Source organism: Lissotriton helveticus, chromosome 11 (genome assembly GCF_964261635.1).
Source record: "Lissotriton helveticus chromosome 11, aLisHel1.1, whole genome shotgun sequence".
Taxonomy (NCBI): domain Eukaryota; kingdom Metazoa; phylum Chordata; class Amphibia; order Caudata; family Salamandridae; genus Lissotriton; species Lissotriton helveticus.
Window position 1 is genome coordinate 889977636 of NC_136072.1, and position 20275 is coordinate 889997910.

The following is a 20275-nucleotide window of genomic DNA, read 5'->3' on the forward strand; positions in this document are numbered from 1 at the left end:
TAAGCATTTAGGGAGTATTGTGTGTTATTGGGCAGCTCTGTGTGCTGTAGGACAACAGTGTGATATTGAGGAGCGCAATGACAGGGAGGAATTGTATGAAACTGGAGAGAACTAAAAGACGTTCAGCCTCACTGGGGCACTGAATCAGTTTATTGTATTGAAGGTGCTATTTATCGCACCTGATAAAATCCAATACCATGGGGTTCAGAATGTATCAAATGCAACAAATCTCACCTATTCAGAGTTTTTGGGGCATAACATTTCGATTTTATTTACCGTACCAAAATCTGCATGACATTGTAAAAACTGTATTTTTTTCCCCTGTTAAATTGCGGCCATTTTGGAACAGCCTAAATTCAATTAAAGGTGTGTGTCCCGGGGTGCCCGGGGACTCGAGGGTTAGACTATCCTCTACTGTGCTAGCCGGCAACTCAAGGGAAGGAGAGGCAGAGAACTTAAATAGGCTTCTTAAAGACGGTTTTATTTGTGTATAAGTCTTTCTCCTTCGGCTAGTGATGCGTTCTCTGGCGAACGCCGCAGGGTCATAGGCCGGAGGGCGGGGTTGATCCAGTGTGGCTTTAGAGATGGTTCCACACGTCCTCCGAACCAGGGGTCTCCGTATGAAAGAGAAGAAGACAGAGGAATATCTGGAACAGGTATGCTACACGGTGAGGGACCGGGAGTGAGGGAAACCCGTGCCACGTGGTATTTACAGTAATCGTCTAATGAGAGGAAGTACTCGTGAGGGGGGGGTCAGGGGCACTTTACGCTGGCTGTACAGGTCACTCGATAACAGGTGGGACTCTGCTTCCCATCCACCCTGCCATACGACCCCGTACCTGTTGTAGCCACGCTCCTCCCGTGGGACCGTGGCGGGGCGGCTCGCAGATCCGTCGGCCTCCTGGCTTCTCCGTCCCCTCCGCTTTCCTCTGGCTAACGTCCTCGGACTCCTCACAACGACTGCTCACACGCTCCTCTGCTCCTCGGCTCGCTTCTCGGGAAACGCTGTTCCCCGCTTCCTTGATCCGGGCACCTTTTGATGCCGACGCGTCATCCTCTGGGGGCGGGGCTACCCATGCAGTGTCCAGCCCCTTAAAGGAATAGGTGTTGTCCAGGTCCGATGTCGGCCACCAGTATTCCGGGTCGCCGGTCCTCCAGTCTGAGTCCACGTCAGGGCCAGGCGGCTGTGGAGAGGGAACGGAGTCAGGTGAGACAGCGGGTCGGACCACCAGTCCGTGGTCTGACCCCCCTCTAGGGGCTCCCGGTGACCCACCCCGTCACACTCCTCCACCCCTGGACTCTCCCGATCAGGGAGAGGAAACACCCGGGAAAGGAAGTCCGCGTTCCCATTGTCTTTCCCCTTTTTATGCAGGACAGAAAAGGAATAGGGTTGTAGGGAGAGGAACCAACAGAGTACCCGGGGATTGTGACTGCTATTCTGGTGCATCCATCTCAATGGGGCATGATCGGTATGGAGGATGAATGGCTGACCCTCCAAGTAATAACGCAGCTTCTCCACTGCACATTTGATGGCTAAGCACTCCCGTTCTATGGTAGAATACCTGGCCTCCCTCGGGAACAGCTTCCTACTGATATATAACAGGGGGTGTTCCAAACCATCGGGCCCCTTCTGGGACAGGACCGCCCCCACCCCTACGTTGGAAGCGTCCGTGGCCAGAACAAAGGGTTTGTTGAAGTCGGGGGACATCAAACCAGGGGCAGAGCTCATTGTGTTCTTCAGGACAGAGAAGGCCACGAGAGCACCTGGGGATGGTTGTTGTAGTTCCCTGGGCCTCACATCTTTTCTCAACAGGTCCGTCAGGGGGGAGGCTACTTCGGCGAAATTGGGAATAAAACGCCTGTAATAGCCTATGAGGCCCAAAAAGGCCCTCAATTCCTTTTTCGTAGATGGAAAGGGGACTGCTGTTATGGCCTTCACTTTCTCGGTCTGTGGGGCTATGTGTCCCTCCCACAGTACGAACCCCAGGTATTTCACTTTGCAGAATGCGGCTCGGGACTTTTTGGCGTTGATATGGAGTCCTGCCTGACGTAGAGCGTCCAGAATGGTTTGTATGTGTTGTAGGTGTTCTTCCCAACTCCTGCTGAATATGACTATGTCGTCCAGGTAGGCCGAACTGAAGGAGAGGTAAGGATGCAGCACACGGTTCATGAGGCGCTGGAAGGTTGCCGGTGCCCCATGGAGGCCGAAGGGCAGGACGGTGAACTCAAATAGGCCATCATCAGTCACGAAGGCGGTTTTCTTTCTGTCTTCCTCACGAAGGGGAACCTGCCAGTATCCCTTCGTGAGGTCGAGAGTGGTGATATACCTGGCATCGCCGATTTTTTCTATCAGTTCGTCGACCCTTGGGATCGGGAACGTATCAAAGGAGGAGATCGCGTTCAGAGCGCGATAGTCCATACAAAAACATTTGGACCCGTCGGGCTTCGGGATCATCACTATCGGGGAAGACCATTCGCTGTTAAAGGGCCTGATAACCCCCAGGTCTAACATCTCCCGGATTTCCTTCTTCACGGCTGCTCGTCGAGCAGCGGGGATCCGGTAGGGTCTCTGTTTTACCACCTTCCCATCGGTGGTGTTGATCCGATGTTCCACGAGGTTGGTGTGTCCGGGTAGATCCGAGAAGATGTGTGCATACGGTCTGAGGACTTGGTGCAGGGACTCCTCCTTCTTCTGGGACAATTCGGGATTCACCATGAGATTCCTTACTGTAGAGGGGGGTACAGGGTGAGGAGAGGCAACGTTTACTCCCCTAGGGGTGGGACCCAACCATTCCTTCAAGAGGTTGATTTGATAGCTTTGGGTTTTACGCGCCGACAGGCGTAACCGGTAGGTGGTGTCCCCGATAGTATCCACGACTTGATAGGGCCCCTGCCATTCGTTCCTGTTTTTTCCCCCTACGGAAGGGAGTAACACCAGTGCCCACTTCCCTACGGAGAGATGCCTCAGTCTCTTCTCCTTATCATATTGTCTCTTCTGTGCTGCCTGCTTCCCCTCCAGGTTGGAGGAAGCAAGGGTCCTCAATTTACCGAGCTTCGCTTTCAGCTGCTTCGTGTAGTCCAAGGCGGTTTTCTGGTCCTGAATTTCCTCGTTCTCCCACAAGTCTTTGGTGATTTCCAGTAAGGATCGGGTAGGCGTCCATATAAGAGCTCAAAGGAAGAGCAGCCCAGGCTGCTTTGTTTTTGCGCTCGTAGGACGTAGAGGGCCAAGGGCAACAGCCGATCCCATTCAGGTCCTTCGGACGTCAACATCTTCTTGAGGACCGCCTTCAAGGATTGGTTATATCTCTCGACCAGCCCGTCGGTCTGGGGGTGGTAGACGGAGGTTCTCAAATGTTTAATGTTCAGAGTCTTGCAGATTTCCTTCATTAGTCTGGAGGTAAACGGCGTTCCTTGGTCCGTCAACACCTCCTTCGGGAAACCAACCCGTGCAAACAGCTCCACGAACCGATCTGAGATTGCAGCGGTGGTAGGGGCCCTCAAAGGAAACGCCTCAACGAACCGGGTGGCGTAGTCCACCAGCACCAACGCATACACGTGCCCTTTTGCCGTTTTTGGTAAGGGGCCTATCAAATCCATGCCCACGCGCTCAAAGGGGACTCAGACGATGGGCAAGGGGTATAAGGGGGCCGCACTCGGGCAATGCGTTTTCCGTCGTTGGCACACTTCACACCGGGCACAATATTCCTGGACTTCCTTATAGATGCCGGGCCAGAAGAAGTATCTCAGTATGACATCCGTGGTTTTCTCCTTTCCTGCGTGTCCGACTGTGAGATGGGTGTGCGCGTAGAACAGTACCTGATCCCTAAAGGCCTTCAGCACTTCCAGTTGAGGCTGGCTTTTCTCCTGTGATTGTCGGTATAACAGCCCGTTCTTTATGTGAAAACCAGGTTATTCTTGGGCTTGCGTTCCCTGTTGCACGTGGGCATTTTCCCAGGCGTTGAACAGGGTCCTGTCCTCAGCCTGGGCAAACCGGAAACTCTGATCCAATAGCCCAAGGGACCGGGGTGAGATAGGCGGGACGGGGGCCGCCTTTTATCGGAGTGGATGGCTCGAGAAAGTCCCTAAACAGTGAAAGAAAATCGGGATTATCGACCCCCAAAATAACATCCTCAGGCAATGAATCCACCACCCCTACTTGTACTAAACAGGGCCCTCTCGTCTTGTGTTTTAGGGTGATGAAGGCCATAGGGTAGGGCTTTACGTCCCCTTGGACGCATCGTATGTGTACTAGGGACCTCGGTACGTACTGGCTGGGTAGGACAAAACGCTCCTGTACTACCGACTGACGACAGCCAGAATCAAGGAGGACCCTAACCTGATAGCCATTCATCCCCATACTCACATAAAAGGATGCGCCCATTTCGGCGGAGTACAGAACAGTCCGGGGTAGATACCCAACCTCCATGGGCTCATCGGGGGGTCGTTTTCTGGGACACATCCGGGCGATGTGCCCCCAGTCCCCACATTCGAAACATTGCGGCCCTCTGCCCAAGGGGGGAACCATTCCGGGTGGTTTGGGGCGTGACTGTTCCATGAGGGGTTTGGGTTTTCTGTCCGGTTTAGGGGGAAGGGGGAGTTTGGAGGCCTTCTCGTTATCCATGGGGAGGGCCTTAGGCTGGGCTCTTGCAAAGTTGGCCGCCATCTCGATAGCCTGTTCTATACCCAGGCCGGAATGTTGGCGCAGCCATCGTTGGGTGGCGTAGGGGAGAGCGTCCATGAATTGCTCCAAATAGACCTTGTGGAGTATCTCCTCTTTGGTGCATGTCTCAGGGGTCAGCCACTCGTCGGCCGCCATTTTAAGTCTAAAGAACAAGGTCTTAGGGTTCTCACCAGGGATGCCTCTTTCCTTCCGGAACCGGACTCTGTAGGCTTCTTGATCAAGGCCTAAGTGGTCCAGGATCACTCCTTTGATGATTGCGTAGGGTGTATTGCCCAAGGGGTTCGCGGCCTGGTAGGCGGATTGCACCTCGCCTGTGAGAAAAGGGGCAAGGAAGAAGGGCCACTTTTCCTCGGGCCACCCTAAGGCTCAGGCAGCCCTCTCGAAGTTCATCAAGAAGGCGTCGGGGTCTTCTCTGGGGAGGTATTTCTGGAGCGCTATGCCTGATGGGTGAGGGCTATGCACTCGTACGTCCCCTAGGGGGGTTGCAGGTGGAGGCGGCACATTCTTCAAGCTCTCGATTTGGGCGGTGAACGTGGCTTTGAACAACTCACGGTCGGCCTGTGCCGATGACAATTGCCGTTCTACTGCCCACTCGAGCTTCTCTTGTCCTTTTATAATGCGCTGGATTAGGGCGTCCATCTCAGGGGTACAGATGGTCTGGTATTCTGATCCCACTTCTGACACCAGTTGTCCCGGGGTGCCCGGGGACTCGAGGGTTAGACTATCCTCTACTGTGCTAGCCGGCAACTCAAGGGAAGGAGAGGCAGAGAACTTAAATAGGCTTCTTAAAGACGGTTTTATTTGTGTATAAGTCTTTCTCCTTCGGCTGGTGATGCGTTCTCTGGCGAACGCCGCAGGGTCATAGGCCGGAGGGCGGGGTTGATCCAGTGTGGCTTTAGAGATGGTTCCACACGTCCTCCGAACCAGGAGTCTCCGTATGAAAGAGAAGAAGACAGAGGAGTATCAGGAACAGGTATGCTACACGGTGAGGGACCGGAAGTGAGGGAAACCCGTGCCACGTGGTATTTACAGTAATCGTCTAATGAGAGGAAGTACTCGTGAGGGGGGGGGTCAGGGGCACTTTACGCTGGCTGTACAGGTCACTCGATAACAGGCGTGACTCGGCTTCCCATCCACCCTGCCATACGACCCCGTACCTGTTGTAGCCACGCTCCTCCCGTGGGACCGTGTCGGGGCGGCTCGCAGATCCGTCGGCCTCCTGGCTTCTCCGTCTCCTCCGCTTTCCTCTGGCTAACGTCCTCCGGCTCCTCACAACGACTGCTCACACACTCCTCTGCTCCTCGGCTCGCTTCTCAGGAAACGCTGTTCCCCGCTTCCTTGATCCGGGCACCTTTTGACGCCGACGCGTCATCCTCTGGGGCGGGGCTACCCGTGCAGTGTCCAGCCCCTTAAAGGAATAGGTGTTGTCCAGGTCCGATGTCGGCCACCAGTATTTCGGGTCGCCGGTCTTCCAGTCCGAGTCCACGTCAGGGCCAGGCGGCTGTGGAGAGGGAACGGAGTCAGGTGAGACAGCGGGGTCGGACCACCAGTCCGTGGTCTGACCCCCCTCTAGGGGCTCCCGGTGACCCACCCCGTCACAGTGTGCTATGTTAAATACTACCCAGCTCTGGATTCTGCCTCTTCACAAAAAGTGTTTGTGCGGGGCTAAACAAACACTGATTCAGCAGCACAGTGGTGTTGGCAGCACTGTGCATGTTAGGAGGCACTTTTTGATACTCGGAAGCTCAGTGTGATATTTGCCTCACAGTATCCACATAGGGAGGAATTATGTTATGCCAAACTGGACTGTTTTCCATTGGGAAATAATGAGTCTTGTTGAGCACCTCTTTGTGCTACAGGTGACTCTTTGTCAAAGTGTTCAGCGTTGTGTGAAATTGGGTATCACTATCATATGGAATAGTAATGTATCACACTAGACTTCGATTGGTGTTAATGGTCACCTCTCGGGAGAAATCGGACAGCACTATCACACACTGAACAAGCCTGCCAAAATGCCATCCTGGGCACCACTCTGCAGGGAACATTCAATATTTACAGCAACTTATAGTGCCAGGCATTTAATGCAGTATTTCCTGCCATGATATGTCATTTTCCAGTTAACCATACACAAGTTGTAAATCTGGAATTCTTCCCTTCTGCATTAAATTTACCTACCTCTACTTTGGCGACCATAAAATGAATTAATTTGTGCACAAGAAGCCTTCTGCAGAAAACCCTTTGAAGGCTTTCTGCTTGCGTTTTTTCAGCAAGGGATTCTGTACACAAAATGAGCAATAATGGTGGTGGCTGGAAGCATTGCCTTGTGTCTCACCTAAGTGAAATGCTATGAAACAGTAAGTCATTCATGGACTACCGCAGTGTTTGGTCCATGTTCCAAACATCAAATGATAGTAATTAACTTTGCATTAAATCACATCCTTTTCATTATCCAGCACATAACTCGCAGCAAACCTGATCTTAACTCCTCTGTGCTTTGGCGCTCTGTCTTCCAGCAGGGTACTTTATTATTCCTGGGGTATTATCATTGCGAGTCGCACTTGTAGCTGCCATGGCCTATCCCGAGACTATAGAGTCTTGGTCTTTGGAACTAGAGATGGGGCAGCCAATGAAATGGGATAGACCAAAATTACACCCAGTAAAAAGATTGATATACTTTGCCACAAACATTTGGATCGTTCTTTTCCACACAGAATATAGGTAGTGTTGCCCCTTCCATATTTCAGCTCCTATTGAGTTAATAAAATCACGTTCATAAAGCATAACTATTTGGGGCGTTAAATAAGCAGAGGTCTTTCTACCATCCATTGTCACTTCACAGAAGCACCTTTTTGTTCACATAATGATGCGCGTCAACCGAATGATCTGAGGTGTGAAAAGATTTTGTTGAACCCTAGACAACTGCAGAATGTTTAGTTTTTAATCCTGCCATTAAAGAGATTCATGTTAAAAGTAATTATTTTCGGTACAATTTTTATCAATTGACTTTTTTGGAGATCACCAGGCACCTTCATATGCATTGTATGATTGCTAAAAATACCTCTGGATCCGAGTCATGTTTCACCTCTTTGTATCATCCTGCAGGTTTGAATGGTTTAAGGACCTGAATTTGAAGTGGTATGGGTTGCCCGCAGTGTCCAGCCTGCTCCTGGAGATTGGCGGCTTGGAGTTCACTGCTTGTCCATTCAGTGGCTGGTACATGGGGACTGAGATTGGAGTACGAGACTATTGCGACAACTCAAGATACAACATGTTGGAGGTACCAATTGTAGATCTGCAAGCAGACCTGGTTACCCTGCCCCCATAGACACCGATCCCTTTAAATTCCATTAAAATTCTCAAACGATCTTCCAGTAAGTGATTCCTAGTGCATTCACAGTTGCACCTATCCAGATGTAAGTAAAACGAAAATCACACTTGTGGGAAACAGGTAGAACAGTGAATAGAGTTCAGAACTTCAAAACAAGCACTCCTATGCATCAAACCATCCAAGACATTACAAGCTGCAGGACTGGTGTCCAATAGGAGATCTAGAGATATTTCTTGTAATGCTTGTAGCAAATGCAATAAACTGACCACCGCCCCAGTCACAATAGTCACTACTAAATTGAAGATTAATTGGTTGATGATTGAGTTCAAATGATTTTTACTATGTAGGCGTCTCTGTCCTAGCACCAATGGTAAAACTTCGAAGGAATCCTCCATTTCCGAATGCACCTTGTAAATGAAACAATTTCCTTCTTGGGGTGAGATCCAGAAGTGAACAAACATATAGACTGTTCTTTCTTATAAACTCTAAATGGGATCCTTCAGAAAGTGGCCTTGGGTGACAGTTCTAGAGCTAGAGAAGTACCATAGAACAAGGTCTTAGTATTGGTACTTGTGTGTTAATGAGATTTGCAGTGGCAGTGTAGTGAGACTGGTCAGGCTTGGCAGGATATGCCCATCTTCGTCTAAGAAAAACGATTTATTTAGATGGCTGTTAATCTGCTCTCTTTTACCATATTTAATAGACGTAATATTATCACTATTTATCATGAACCTAGCTGGGTAGCAACAGAGTGCTGTACGTTGATTGGGGACTTACTCATTTGCAGGTCAAATGGACATTACATTTCACACACACATGTTCAATTTTAGGCACTGTGAGATTATCTGTCGAGAATCATACACATTACATTGCTGGTATTAGACCCCAGGGCTCAAAGTCAGCAGCTTGAACACTAAATGACTTCGCATCTAATTAACACTTTTTTTAGTTCAATTTATGAACAGCTTCAGTATCTTTGTAGTAGCAGCAGCAGTCCACAGTTAGGAAGAATCTGTCAAAGGTTTTAGTTATACTGCTGGATTATCTGCCTCTTTCATACTCCTTACATTTTCAAAAAAATGCATGACTGGCAGATATTCAGAGATGTGATGCTGACTAATTTTGATGCATTTCCATCTATTACAGGAAGTTGCAAATAGAATGAACCTGGACACACGCAAAATGTCTTCCCTATGGAAGGATCAAGCACTGGTGGAAATAAACATTGCTGTTCTCTACAGCTACCAGGTACAGTATGGGAAGTAGAAGAGTGTGTGGTGGTGAGGAGAGATGAACTAGGGCATATTCTTGGAGATTGAGATTGCAAAGTGTGAACTGATTAGACAGTTATGTGGTGAAAAAAGATCAGCTTGTTGAAGGGGTATGTTGAGGTGAGGAATGCTTAAAGATTGATGTTGTATGGAATGATCTGCTTTGAGAGTATGGTGTAATAAGCCTGAGACCCGCTTACAGAATGAGATGGAATGGTGAGATCTACCTGAACTTTTAGATGAAATGGGCAGATGCACTTGTGGAGGAGAGACTGAATGGGGAAATAGGTCAGAGGAAAGTGGGATATGTTTGGAGAATGAGGCTTAATCATCAATTCTGCAATATGGAGAGATTCCTGGACAGTCACAGTAGCTTGGCAAGTGTGATGCAAATGTAGCATCAGGGGAAGAAATAGATGGGCTAGGGTGATCAGCTTTGAGAATTAGTTGGATTATTGAGAACCAATTGGGGAAAGGACGTTTAGTTCTACTATAGGATTAGGAATGAGAAGCAGTAGTCAATTAGAAGAATAATGCAAGCCTATGGAGAGGAGATAACGTGAAAATGAGGGGGAAAAAGGACAGATCTAGAAACCTGAGCAAGACAAATCACTGAGGATGCCCAAAGAAACTAAGAACAATTGGAGACTGATTGTAGGAAAAGTGAAGCTAATCTCATAATGGATGTTAGTTAGGTAAAAACCCGCAGGATGGAGAGGGTAAACGTGGCATTGGATAAGTAGGCGCAGAAAGGAGAGTATGCCTGTAGAGGTGATATGAATGATGGATGCGCTTGGAGAAAATGACTAAAGGTCAGAAAGATATGGCTGAAATGGAGGTTGAGCTTTAAAAATGCAGGGCTAAAAGAGGGGAATTTGAGAAGCGATACATTATTCTGGAGTAGTTAATAATAGAGATGGGGATGGTATGCATTACGGACAGGCATATGGGTTAGCTATCCTTAAAACAGACGAGATTATGCACAGGAGGTTATCCCAGAACATCAGAGGATTGAGATAATATGCCTTTCAAAAAGGAGTATGGCAATATTTCACTTAGCATACTGTAGTGTTGGGAGGCTATGCCCGGCGCATAGGAAAATGGGGAGAATATGCCAGACGCATATGAGGATTGAGAGGATTTGCAGGGAGTCCAGGTGAATTGACTGGATTTGACTAACAAACTAACTGGAGGATGAAGAAAAATGTCTGTTAGACAAGCAGGCAGAGAGGATATGCATATTGCCCATGGTGATGGAATGTGTGTTACTGTGAAAGGAAGGACATATACCTCATGAACATGGGACTGGGTAGGATCATTTTTAGGTCAAAGTAATATCCGGTCTGCCGAAGGCAGAACCGGAAGTACCAAGATTTAATGTTTATTAGTGTGGACTATTTGTCCCGCCTCTGTTTTTGCCTCTCTCCCATTGGCTGGCTTCCTAAACGGAGGCCAGCCATTGGAGGAGAGAGCTGTCCCTCCGAATAGGCTCCGTGTTTTTCGGATTTGGGGGCGTACATTTTGCTGTTCTTTCGCCAGTGACGTCACCCGTCACTCAGAACAACAAAACACACGCGAAAATTACCATGCTTTCTCCGAGGCATTTCTGCTTTGCCTCGGAGAAAGACGGTGGTAGTTTCCAGAGCTGCTCTGCTCGTCCCCCCTCCCTCCGCCCGCAGCTCTCCTCTGTCCTGCTCCCCCCCTCCCTTCGCCCGCAGCTCTCCTCTGTCCCGCTCCCCCCCCTCCGCCCGCAGCTCTCCTCCGTCCCGCTCCCCCCCTCCCTCCGCCCACAGCTCTCCTCCGTCCCGCTCCCCCCTCCCTTCGCCCGCAGTTCTCCTCTGTCCCGCTCCCCCCCCTCCCTCTGCCCGCAGCTCTCCTCCGTCCCGCTCCCCCCTCTCCCTCCGCCCGCCGCTCTCCTCCGTCCCGAAACGTGAATAATATTTGTGCAGCCGACGTTTAACTGATGGGCGCGGCAGTTCTTCTCAGAATGCTTTGGCTTTTATTTCCGACAGAGATGCAAATGTTTACGAGGATTAGACTCAATTTAAGGCCAGGGATCGCATATGAAGCCTGTGGCTATAATTTGGTCCTCATTACGAGTTGACCCTCAAGTTTCTATACATTGTGTACAGCTAATTATAATATATGTTGGAATTAGGAGTATTGTGATAAAAATCACACCACCAGTTTACATTTTGTCAGGTCAATCTTGCCTTTATTTATCAGGTAAAAAATGGCAGGTAAGTACTGTGGCATGCAAATTTTGCCACGGTAAGCACCTAAATATGCATGTTACTGCCCATTATATGGGAAAGATTTGTAATTCGGTGGTATTTATTACACTCGATAAATTACGACTCGCCGGATTTGATCGGGTGCAAGAAATATTGCACATATTACCAGCCCACTTGTAATGAGGAGTGATAGTGTCCTATTTTGTTCCTTGCACATTGTAATTCTTATGTTTCGAAGCAGTCTAAACAGTTTTGTTCTATAAGGGTTTCACGCCGAACAAATGCGACACCTTAAATTGATATATTTAATTCTGTTCTGCCCACAGAAGAGCTCTGGAATTTAGCTGTGCATTAGTGAGGCTTCCTAAACAGCAGCGTCAAAGGAATCTAATAAACACTGCTAAATTTGAATTTCACCCACAAAGTTTACTAACTTTTCTAATTAACTAAACTTCCCCTGTAGGTGAAAATTCCACACATTTTTTTAGCAGAATTTCTTCACGGGTGTTTTGTGTGGTTGTTTCTCGCAAAAGCTACCATTTTACCATGCTTGCAAACTTTTGAAAACAGGTTCTAGAGTTTTTATAAGAAAATCTATGCAAATGTGTACATCCCTAGGCAGAATACTCCAGACCCGCCCACTCATTCAAGCAACACAGCACATCAGCTAAGCTACAAAGAGAGCTCTGTCTCAGTTGCAGACCACACCTGACAAAATACAACTCTGACTAATGTGAGCACATGTTGCGTAATTAAGCCTCGTCCCTGCAACATTTTCAAAACAGTCCATCTAATACCGTACACAACACTCCACTGTATCACTACAACACCAAGATCATGTACAGCATTAACCTGCTTGCCAGGCTGAAAGCAGTCATCAGTCGCCAAGAAGCATATTGGTAAAGTCCATGTGACACATCTGTCACCCACTCACATACAAACACTAACTCTTCATAAGAATAAGTACATGCTAGCAAATAACTAACACAGCTACTTATGGGCGAACCGTTAGTTCAATAGCAGATAAGCGCGGTCTTCATGATGCAGAGTAGTGAGTGCAGAGTAGTGAGTGCAGAGTAGTGAGTGCAGAGTAGTGAGTGCAGAGTAGTGAGTGCAGAGTTGTGAGTGCAGAATGCAGAGTAGTGAGTGCAGAGTGAGTGTGCAGAGCAGTGAGTGCAGGTGCAGAGTGGTGTGTGCTGTTGAGTGCAGAGTGCTGTGTGCTGTTGAGTGCAGAGTGCTGTGTATTGGCAATGTAAAGGACCATGCCATTTATTTATGATTTAAAGAAAAAAAAAGAAATGTCATGAGCAAAGCCAATAGCTCTACCTTTAATGATGCCGAGACCATTGCATTGTAAATGCTTGTTTAAATATGTGGATGTGGAGGATATGCCTGGCAATCTTGAGATAGGAAGCAAATATTTTGAATACAGTAGTAGGAAGACGATGTTCCCTAGAAACCCAGAAAGTGGAGAACAAAATACCCGGAAGACAGAAAGCCGGGAGGCTCTGGTGGTAGAACTGAAGGAGTTTGGAATAGGGTTGAGAGAATAGGAGGGTTATATGTGATCATTCTCAAACAAGGATGTAAGAGAAGGACACTCTAAGTGCTGAACTTGGGTGAGTTTATGCATGAAGAACAACAGCATATAATGAATATAACCAGAGCAATGAGATATGTATAGGTAATGGGGAGTAAGATGAAGAATCTGTGCTTGGAAAATTTGTGGATGTGACGGATGTGTTTAACATCAGTAGGTGGAAGAGAGAAGGATGTACGGTGATCTGTGAAGCAAGAAAGTTACCTGTTTCTGGAAATATAGTCCTGAGTACAGAAATGCAATCTTCTAAAATGTGCTCTTCCATTCCTTAAATAATTTCTTTGCATGAAATTCTGCCGTATTGAGTGAAATTCATTTTTACTGAAATGGGTATATGTCTGCTGAATTCAACCAACTGAACCTCTGGGTATGCTCTAACCCAACACATAATTGTTTTGCATATACTGAATATTGACCAGTGAAGTAGCAGAAAGTCTATAAATCTCATAAAGAAATTAATTATTTTTGTCAATACTACTTCATAGGATTTTGGGAAATTCTGCTGTATATTACTTGAAATAAATTTTGATAACTTAATCAATACATTGTGGTTTAAATTACCCAATCAGAGAGGATTTTCTTGACAGTCTTTGGTATGCTCTGTTTTTCCCCCTCCTCTCTACAGAGTGACAAAGTGACAATTGTGGATCATCACTCAGCTACTGAATCCTTCATTAAGCACATGGAGAATGAATACCGCTGTCGTGGTGGCTGCCCAGCGGACTGGGTCTGGATTGTGCCACCCATGTCTGGAAGCATCACGCCTGTTTTCCATCAGGAAATGCTCAACTACAGGCTTACCCCATCGTTTGAATACCAGGTAAAGATTTAATAGGAACAAATAGTTTACCTCCTGGGTTGTCCCTTCGCTACTTCAGTCTTTTGGGTCGAGAATTAGATAATAAGCCTGTAATAGTTACGCAAAGAACTGCTCTGATAGAACTCACTTTGCAATGGAACCCCTCCTAGGTAGGCATTAATATTTACATTCCAAACACCTACACATCCTCCGTAGAGCTTTTCGTAGATTTTGAGGTTAGGGAAAAAAGGCATTTAGGTTATCAATTGAAGGCATATTTCAGTATTATTTTGGCATCATTTGGCCCTCCTCCTGGCGGAGTCAGAATAATATCTCACTAGAGCTAGAATGGCTCGGCTTTTAAGAGCCCACACTTTTGCATGGACAGTCTTTCACTGAGAAAGTTAGTTGTTCCTGTACTGCAACACAGAGTTAGACACACTCATTAAGGGGAGCCTTTAAATATTGTATAGTAATTTTATTATAGAAAGGAAGAGAGGAAATGACGATCTATGGGGCACTAGTATATTCGTAGATAAACAAGTCTTTCCTTCACCCACTTTGCTTCAATGTACATCAATGGGGGAAAATAAGCTCCCCGATTGTTTCTCTTAAAATCTCATTTTTTTCTAATTTTAAAGTGTTGGCATGTATGCATTACAGTCCATGAACGCATATTGCAAAGGGACTGTGATGGTTTTTGTACGACCACACGGTGTTAGCAGAATTTTCCAGTGGTCACAGTACGTTAGTGTAGCAGTTTCGTTCAACTGTAGCAGCAGATTACGCTTTATGCCTGTGGAAACCACTGCTAGGGTTTGGCTCCAATGACTTAGGTGGCCCTGGTATACTTGTTTCTGTTCCACAGCAAGGGATTCGACATCCTCATTTATGAACATCTAGCACATTAGTGTAATGAACGTTCTTACACCAAATGGAGAGGTTTGTACAAATAATGTATACCGTCTCAGTCCTTTAAAATAAAGTTGGCTGCTTCACCTTATGAGATAGATTGACACCATCGGTCCCTCTACACTGATTTTTATCTTTGTCTGGACCTTTTTTTAACTATTCGTTATCAATGCTCTCTATCTCAGGGCTGGAGAATCTTTTTTCTGAATGGACAGTCATTGCATCCGCTAGGACATGCAGCATCACTCGGGCCTACCATCCTGCCCTCAGTTGAGGCATATCCTAGAAACCGGTCCAGGATGCACACACACTAAGAATTGATTCTTCTGCTTCTCTCCTTCTTGCAGCCAGATCCATGGACCACTCATGTCTGGAAAGGTGTCAATGGTACACCAACGAAGAAAAGAGCCATTGGATTCAAGAAGTTAGCCAAGTAAGTCTGAAGTCCAAACTTTTTCATGGCATACGTTCCAGTCACTGTAGCTCCCTTCAATTACTCCCCTTGCAGAAACCTGGAGGCTCAAGAGAAACCCTGTGCACGTTTCACCCTCAGTCATACCCCAGTCCAATGGCACACAGTGCAAGTACCACGCATCACAGGATGAGCAATTCAGAACATAGATTTATGAAATATTTGGCACAACAGTGGTGCTGCATAAGCAGTGTAGTGTGGATTGTGCAGAATGTATAATACCATTTTAGTTTAGTTCAGGCATGAGTATGGTTCATGTGCAGTTTTTGTAATGTAACGTGAGCAGTGTCTGTGCACTACTGGAAGTACACATGCATGTATGCAAATATAGTATGTGCTGTTCGGTTGAGCAGTGCTGTGCTTTACAATGGTCCGATGTAAAGATTCCAGTGTGAGCAGTGGTGTGAATAGTGCCATGCAAGGGCTGAAGTATGAGATTGCATATCGGTAGTGCAAGGCAGCCAAGCACATTATCTGACAGGTAGCATGCTACACCATGGGAGTGTTGTATGGCGTTTTAGATTCCGAATGGATTTTCCCGATTCATGCCCTTATAGTCAGTCAGTCAGTCAATGATACTTTTATTTGATTTCGTAAAAAAAAATCGTAAAAGATTGTAAATACACGTTATACACAGTAATTAAAAGCAATGATTTGAAAGATGCAAAGAGGTAAAAGAACACTGTTGTCATTACGCAATCCCCGTTAACATTTAAATTAAGAAATGTTATGTTTATAATCAGTGCGGTATTAAAGTGCTAGGATATTTAGTTGAGAAACGATAAAAAATTAGTGCATGAAAAGGTGAGGTCCAGTCAGTCTGTCTTGTGAGGACCACTCACATTGATTCTTGTGATTTATCTAGTTCTTTGGCTGCCATTTCCAAAAACTTAATAGCTTTGCAGGACCATTGCACTGACAGGCCTCCCAGACTTTCTATGACAGCAGCTCTGCATGTCCTTAATTGTTTTTTCCTAAAAAAACTCACGAAGGATGATTTTCCAGCTTTCTAAAAGTGAGGGGCAGATGCATAGGAGGTGAAGTAGTGTCTCATCTCCCTGTCCGCACAGTCTGCATTCTTTCATCGGCCATGTGCATTTCCATTTCCTTTTCATGCCGTTATATAGGTACAATTCACGTTGCCCTTATATAGGCATAGAAATCAAGCCCTTATTTAGGCATAGCCCATGCTACAAAAATACAGGCATGGCTACTTCCATCCATTCACCAAACGTCACAACGATTTCTTGGAAAACCAGCTTAAGCCGTTGGGGACTTCCCCTTGCTTGAATATTGATTTCTCCAAGAACTCAGTTAGTTTTACAATGTACATCTATTCCTTAGGGGTTCATTCATGACGTTCAAATGCCCGACTTTACGTCAAACATGGCATTCCTAAACACCTTCAAGGTATAAATATACCTTCACTTGCTATGGCAAGGCACGGTGGTTCCGAGCAGTTTGATGACTTACTTGCCCGACGCAGCTCGCTACAGCAAGTGCCGAAGGAAGCCGACTCTCTAGCTGATGCACTGATCATGAAGCTGCCCTCCTCTGCTGAGAAATCCAGCTTCAGTGTTTCTGACTCCCCTTGCGGGGTGTTGGGAAATCGAGTCCCGAAACAGAGATACCAGACCTCCTTCATTCTAAAGGTATGGAACTGTTAGAACCTACAGAAACCTTTGGTAGATTCTTGGCAAAAACTAAACCTAAGCTAAAGACCATACTTACTTCTTCCCACGTACTAGACCTAGGTTAGGTACATTGGGGTAGGCATATTTTAGAAGCACTCGTTGAGTATTTTAGTCTATGTTATTTATGTATGTATTTTTATATGGCTTAGACACCATGCAATGCTATTATAGTATTATTTTATAATACTATTCTCGCTGTACGCATTATACTTTGCATTCTGGCTAACGATTGTAGCAGTTCACCTCTCTTGCATGAGAAAGAAGACTGTTCAATAAACCTTTTATTGAAAACGCCCGTCTCACTATTTCTCTGCAACTCTGTAGAAACGAAGCATGCACGATTGACTGAGTAAAATAGTTATCTATTGTTTCCACGACTCTGAGAGATATGTTCTTATTCTTGGGGAAACAAAGTGGTCATGTTTATGCGGTTGTCAGAAACTAATCCCTTCTTGTGAATTTGAGAAAGTTTCTAGTGACCTCTGAGCTAGCTGGCACTCACTATTAAGTTTAGTATATTCAATAGAGACCTTCTGACTTAAGTCCTACGTCAAATCTATAGGATATATTATTCCAATGCGCAGAGCCTATTGGGAATATAGGAACTACACCACAGGAGGAATGCTTGACTGAAAGGGTGTTGTAGTGTAGTGAGGTCTATGTGGGAAGTGTTCTTGTGCCTTGAGTGACGAGTGGTGTTCTTATGCTGTATTGGGTGCCAACCCTTAATAGTATGGTGGTAGTCAGAAAAGCGAGAGGAAGTGCAAACAGTGTATATTAAATGGTTGCTGTGAGCTAGTCTCCAGTTCCCTTATTAGATAGAATTATTATATTACACCCCTTATTATTACATTGTTATAGAATTGTTGGGTGACCACTAACCCACATCCTGTGGTGGGAACAGTAGTGTAGACAAAGGTTCTTTATAGTCTTGGAGGGACTGGTGACGGACAGCAGAGAAGGCCGCAGGGATGAACTGTACAAAGCAATCCATGATGCCAGTCTTTATTGTGGCTAGAGCGTTTGCAATGCTTTAAATGTCCAATTGAAATATTGATCAATAACAGACATGAGAGTCATGGGAATCAACTTCATTAAACGCATCCATGATATATACTGTTGCTGTAGAGAAATAATTTAGAATCCTTTAATGCATCCAATTTAGTGAGGGATAATGGATCCCATAATGCATTGATTGCATGTCCATGTAATGTGCAGTGATTGGGTCAAGAGGGTTGATGGGGGACTACATGGATTTGTATTTTTGTTTTGTCCTCATTCACCTCAGGATCTAATGACTTGTACCCTTGCCTTATATTGCGAGAGAGACCATAAAGCCCCGCACGGGAAGGAGGCATTGGGATCAAACCTTATTCTCCTTCCAGGACATCTCTCTCAGATCGTCCGGCATTGCGGCAGCTGCATCGTATCAAACCAGTGTAGCGAGGGAGCCCTTGCTGCACGAAGACAGAGAGTTATGAAGGTGTAATCATTGGATAGACATTTTCATCTTTTTATCTTTCCACCAATCCACTAAGTTCAGTTTGCCCCAGCCCAATTCTGTTATATAACCCCAAATCTTTTTTTTTTCTTCTTGGACTAATTTCCCAACAAATCCATTTTAGGCATATAAAACATGGACTCTAGCCATTCTGAATGTTGTGGCGAGGTTTCTCTTACCCAATTAGGGCAAATTTCTCTTCTAGCAAGTAGGATTGCATAGAACAACATATCTTTACCAACTCCTACTACTCCTTCCATCACGCCAAAGATAATGAGTGAAAGGCTTACCTTTGTTTGTACCCCCAAGATACGTGAACTTGTTGATTCTACTTCCTCCCAAAATCTCTCAATCTCTGTGCACATCCATTGTCTTTTCCAAACCACACCTTGCCCAGGATACCGATCTTCCTTTCCCCATTTTTGAAAACTTCTCAGGTGTTGGGACTACATGGATTTGTGCTGATTGCAGGTTACCATGAAAGGAATGCTCTATAGATCATCAGGGGACAAAAAAAAGCAGTCCGTTGCCTGTCCTGGTTACAGACATAAGATACATGTATTTTGGGACAACCAGAAGTGCACATCTAATCCTTGGCATTCTTGTAGTACAGCTCTGTTTAAGTAATTTCTGGGACCTTTTCTTGGAACTTACCTTTTTCTTGTGACTTTACTGTTACACTCTTGAGTGGAGAGTTCTCTTCTGTCCTCATGGATTGTTTATTGATGCGCGGCTGGAATACTGGTTAAGTTCTGCATCCTTAGTTCGGGAAAAGGAAGCACTTTACTCTTTCTGAAACATAAGATACTTTTGTAAGTGTCCTATCTTGGCTGATAAGGAGCTTCAAACATTTGTTGCCTGTATTGAGAATTTGTTTACCAACGGGCCTTTTATATGAGGGCATGGTTACACAAACTGCTAGTTTGGAGTGCAGTGTTCTCTTCTGGAATTTATTTTGTAGGAACAATGTGCATTTCCTTTGAATTAATCTGCGGACAAAGCAGACTGTATTAAAGTTGGAGCACCTAGATATAGATAGCAAAAGGAGTGCATGAACCGCTGATGTGTTCCCTTGGACCAAGGTTAGGAGTGGGCTTGCTGCAGTGCCATGTATCCTTTGCAGTTTGCAAATTAATCAGAGGGTAGGTCCGAGGTATAGACCATTTGAATGTTTACCTCTGACTTCACAAGCGGGAAAATGGAATGGGATTTCTTTTGGTATCCAATGTGTGTGAGGATGTGTGGCAGTGCTCACATTGTGTGGAATGGACTTCTTGTGGCATTATTTACGTTGGCTATCGGATTGGTTGAAGACCACAATTACTCCAAGGTGTCATACATCCTTTGATGTTGCAGGTGGTGCCTCTAATTCGCTGGGCGATATAGTTGTGGGTCATATCTGCTCCTTTGTCCAGAGGTGATGACCTCAGTTTTAGGGGAATTGACTTTCAGATGATTGTTCATCACCCATTTATCAAATGCACACATGCACTTGTCCAGATTAGATGCGTTTAGGTCTTTAGGTTTTTCCGGTTTTAGAATAGTCTGTGTGTTGTCAGTATAGCCATAGCATGTTAGGTTGAATGGGTTGATCACATCTAGTAAGGTAGAGAATGAATGGTGGTAGGGAGATGATTAAGCCATGTGGAATACCACAGTGGAAGAGTGGGGAATGGTGGTATTGATACTAACTCTTTGCCTACCTGGGAGATAAGAGGAGATCCAGGTTGGGATATTTACTAATGTGGCAAGATTTTCCCACCTAATTAGTAGATTTAGATCA

General features: G+C 45.9%; 1 protein-coding gene across 2 annotated transcripts in view; it reads left to right on the forward strand.

Annotated features, from left to right (window-relative positions):
- NOS1 (nitric oxide synthase 1) overlaps nt 1-20275 on the forward strand; it is a 1595398-nt gene that overhangs the window by 1462692 nt on the left and 112431 nt on the right. For both annotated transcript variants that reach the window (XM_078667121.1, XM_078667122.1), the window contains 4 exons: nt 7784-7958; nt 9156-9257; nt 13740-13934; nt 15173-15258. In XM_078667121.1, the coding sequence (XP_078523247.1) occupies nt 7784-7958; nt 9156-9257; nt 13740-13934; nt 15173-15258 (558 nt within the window). The remainder of the gene's footprint in view (nt 1-7783; nt 7959-9155; nt 9258-13739; nt 13935-15172; nt 15259-20275) is intronic.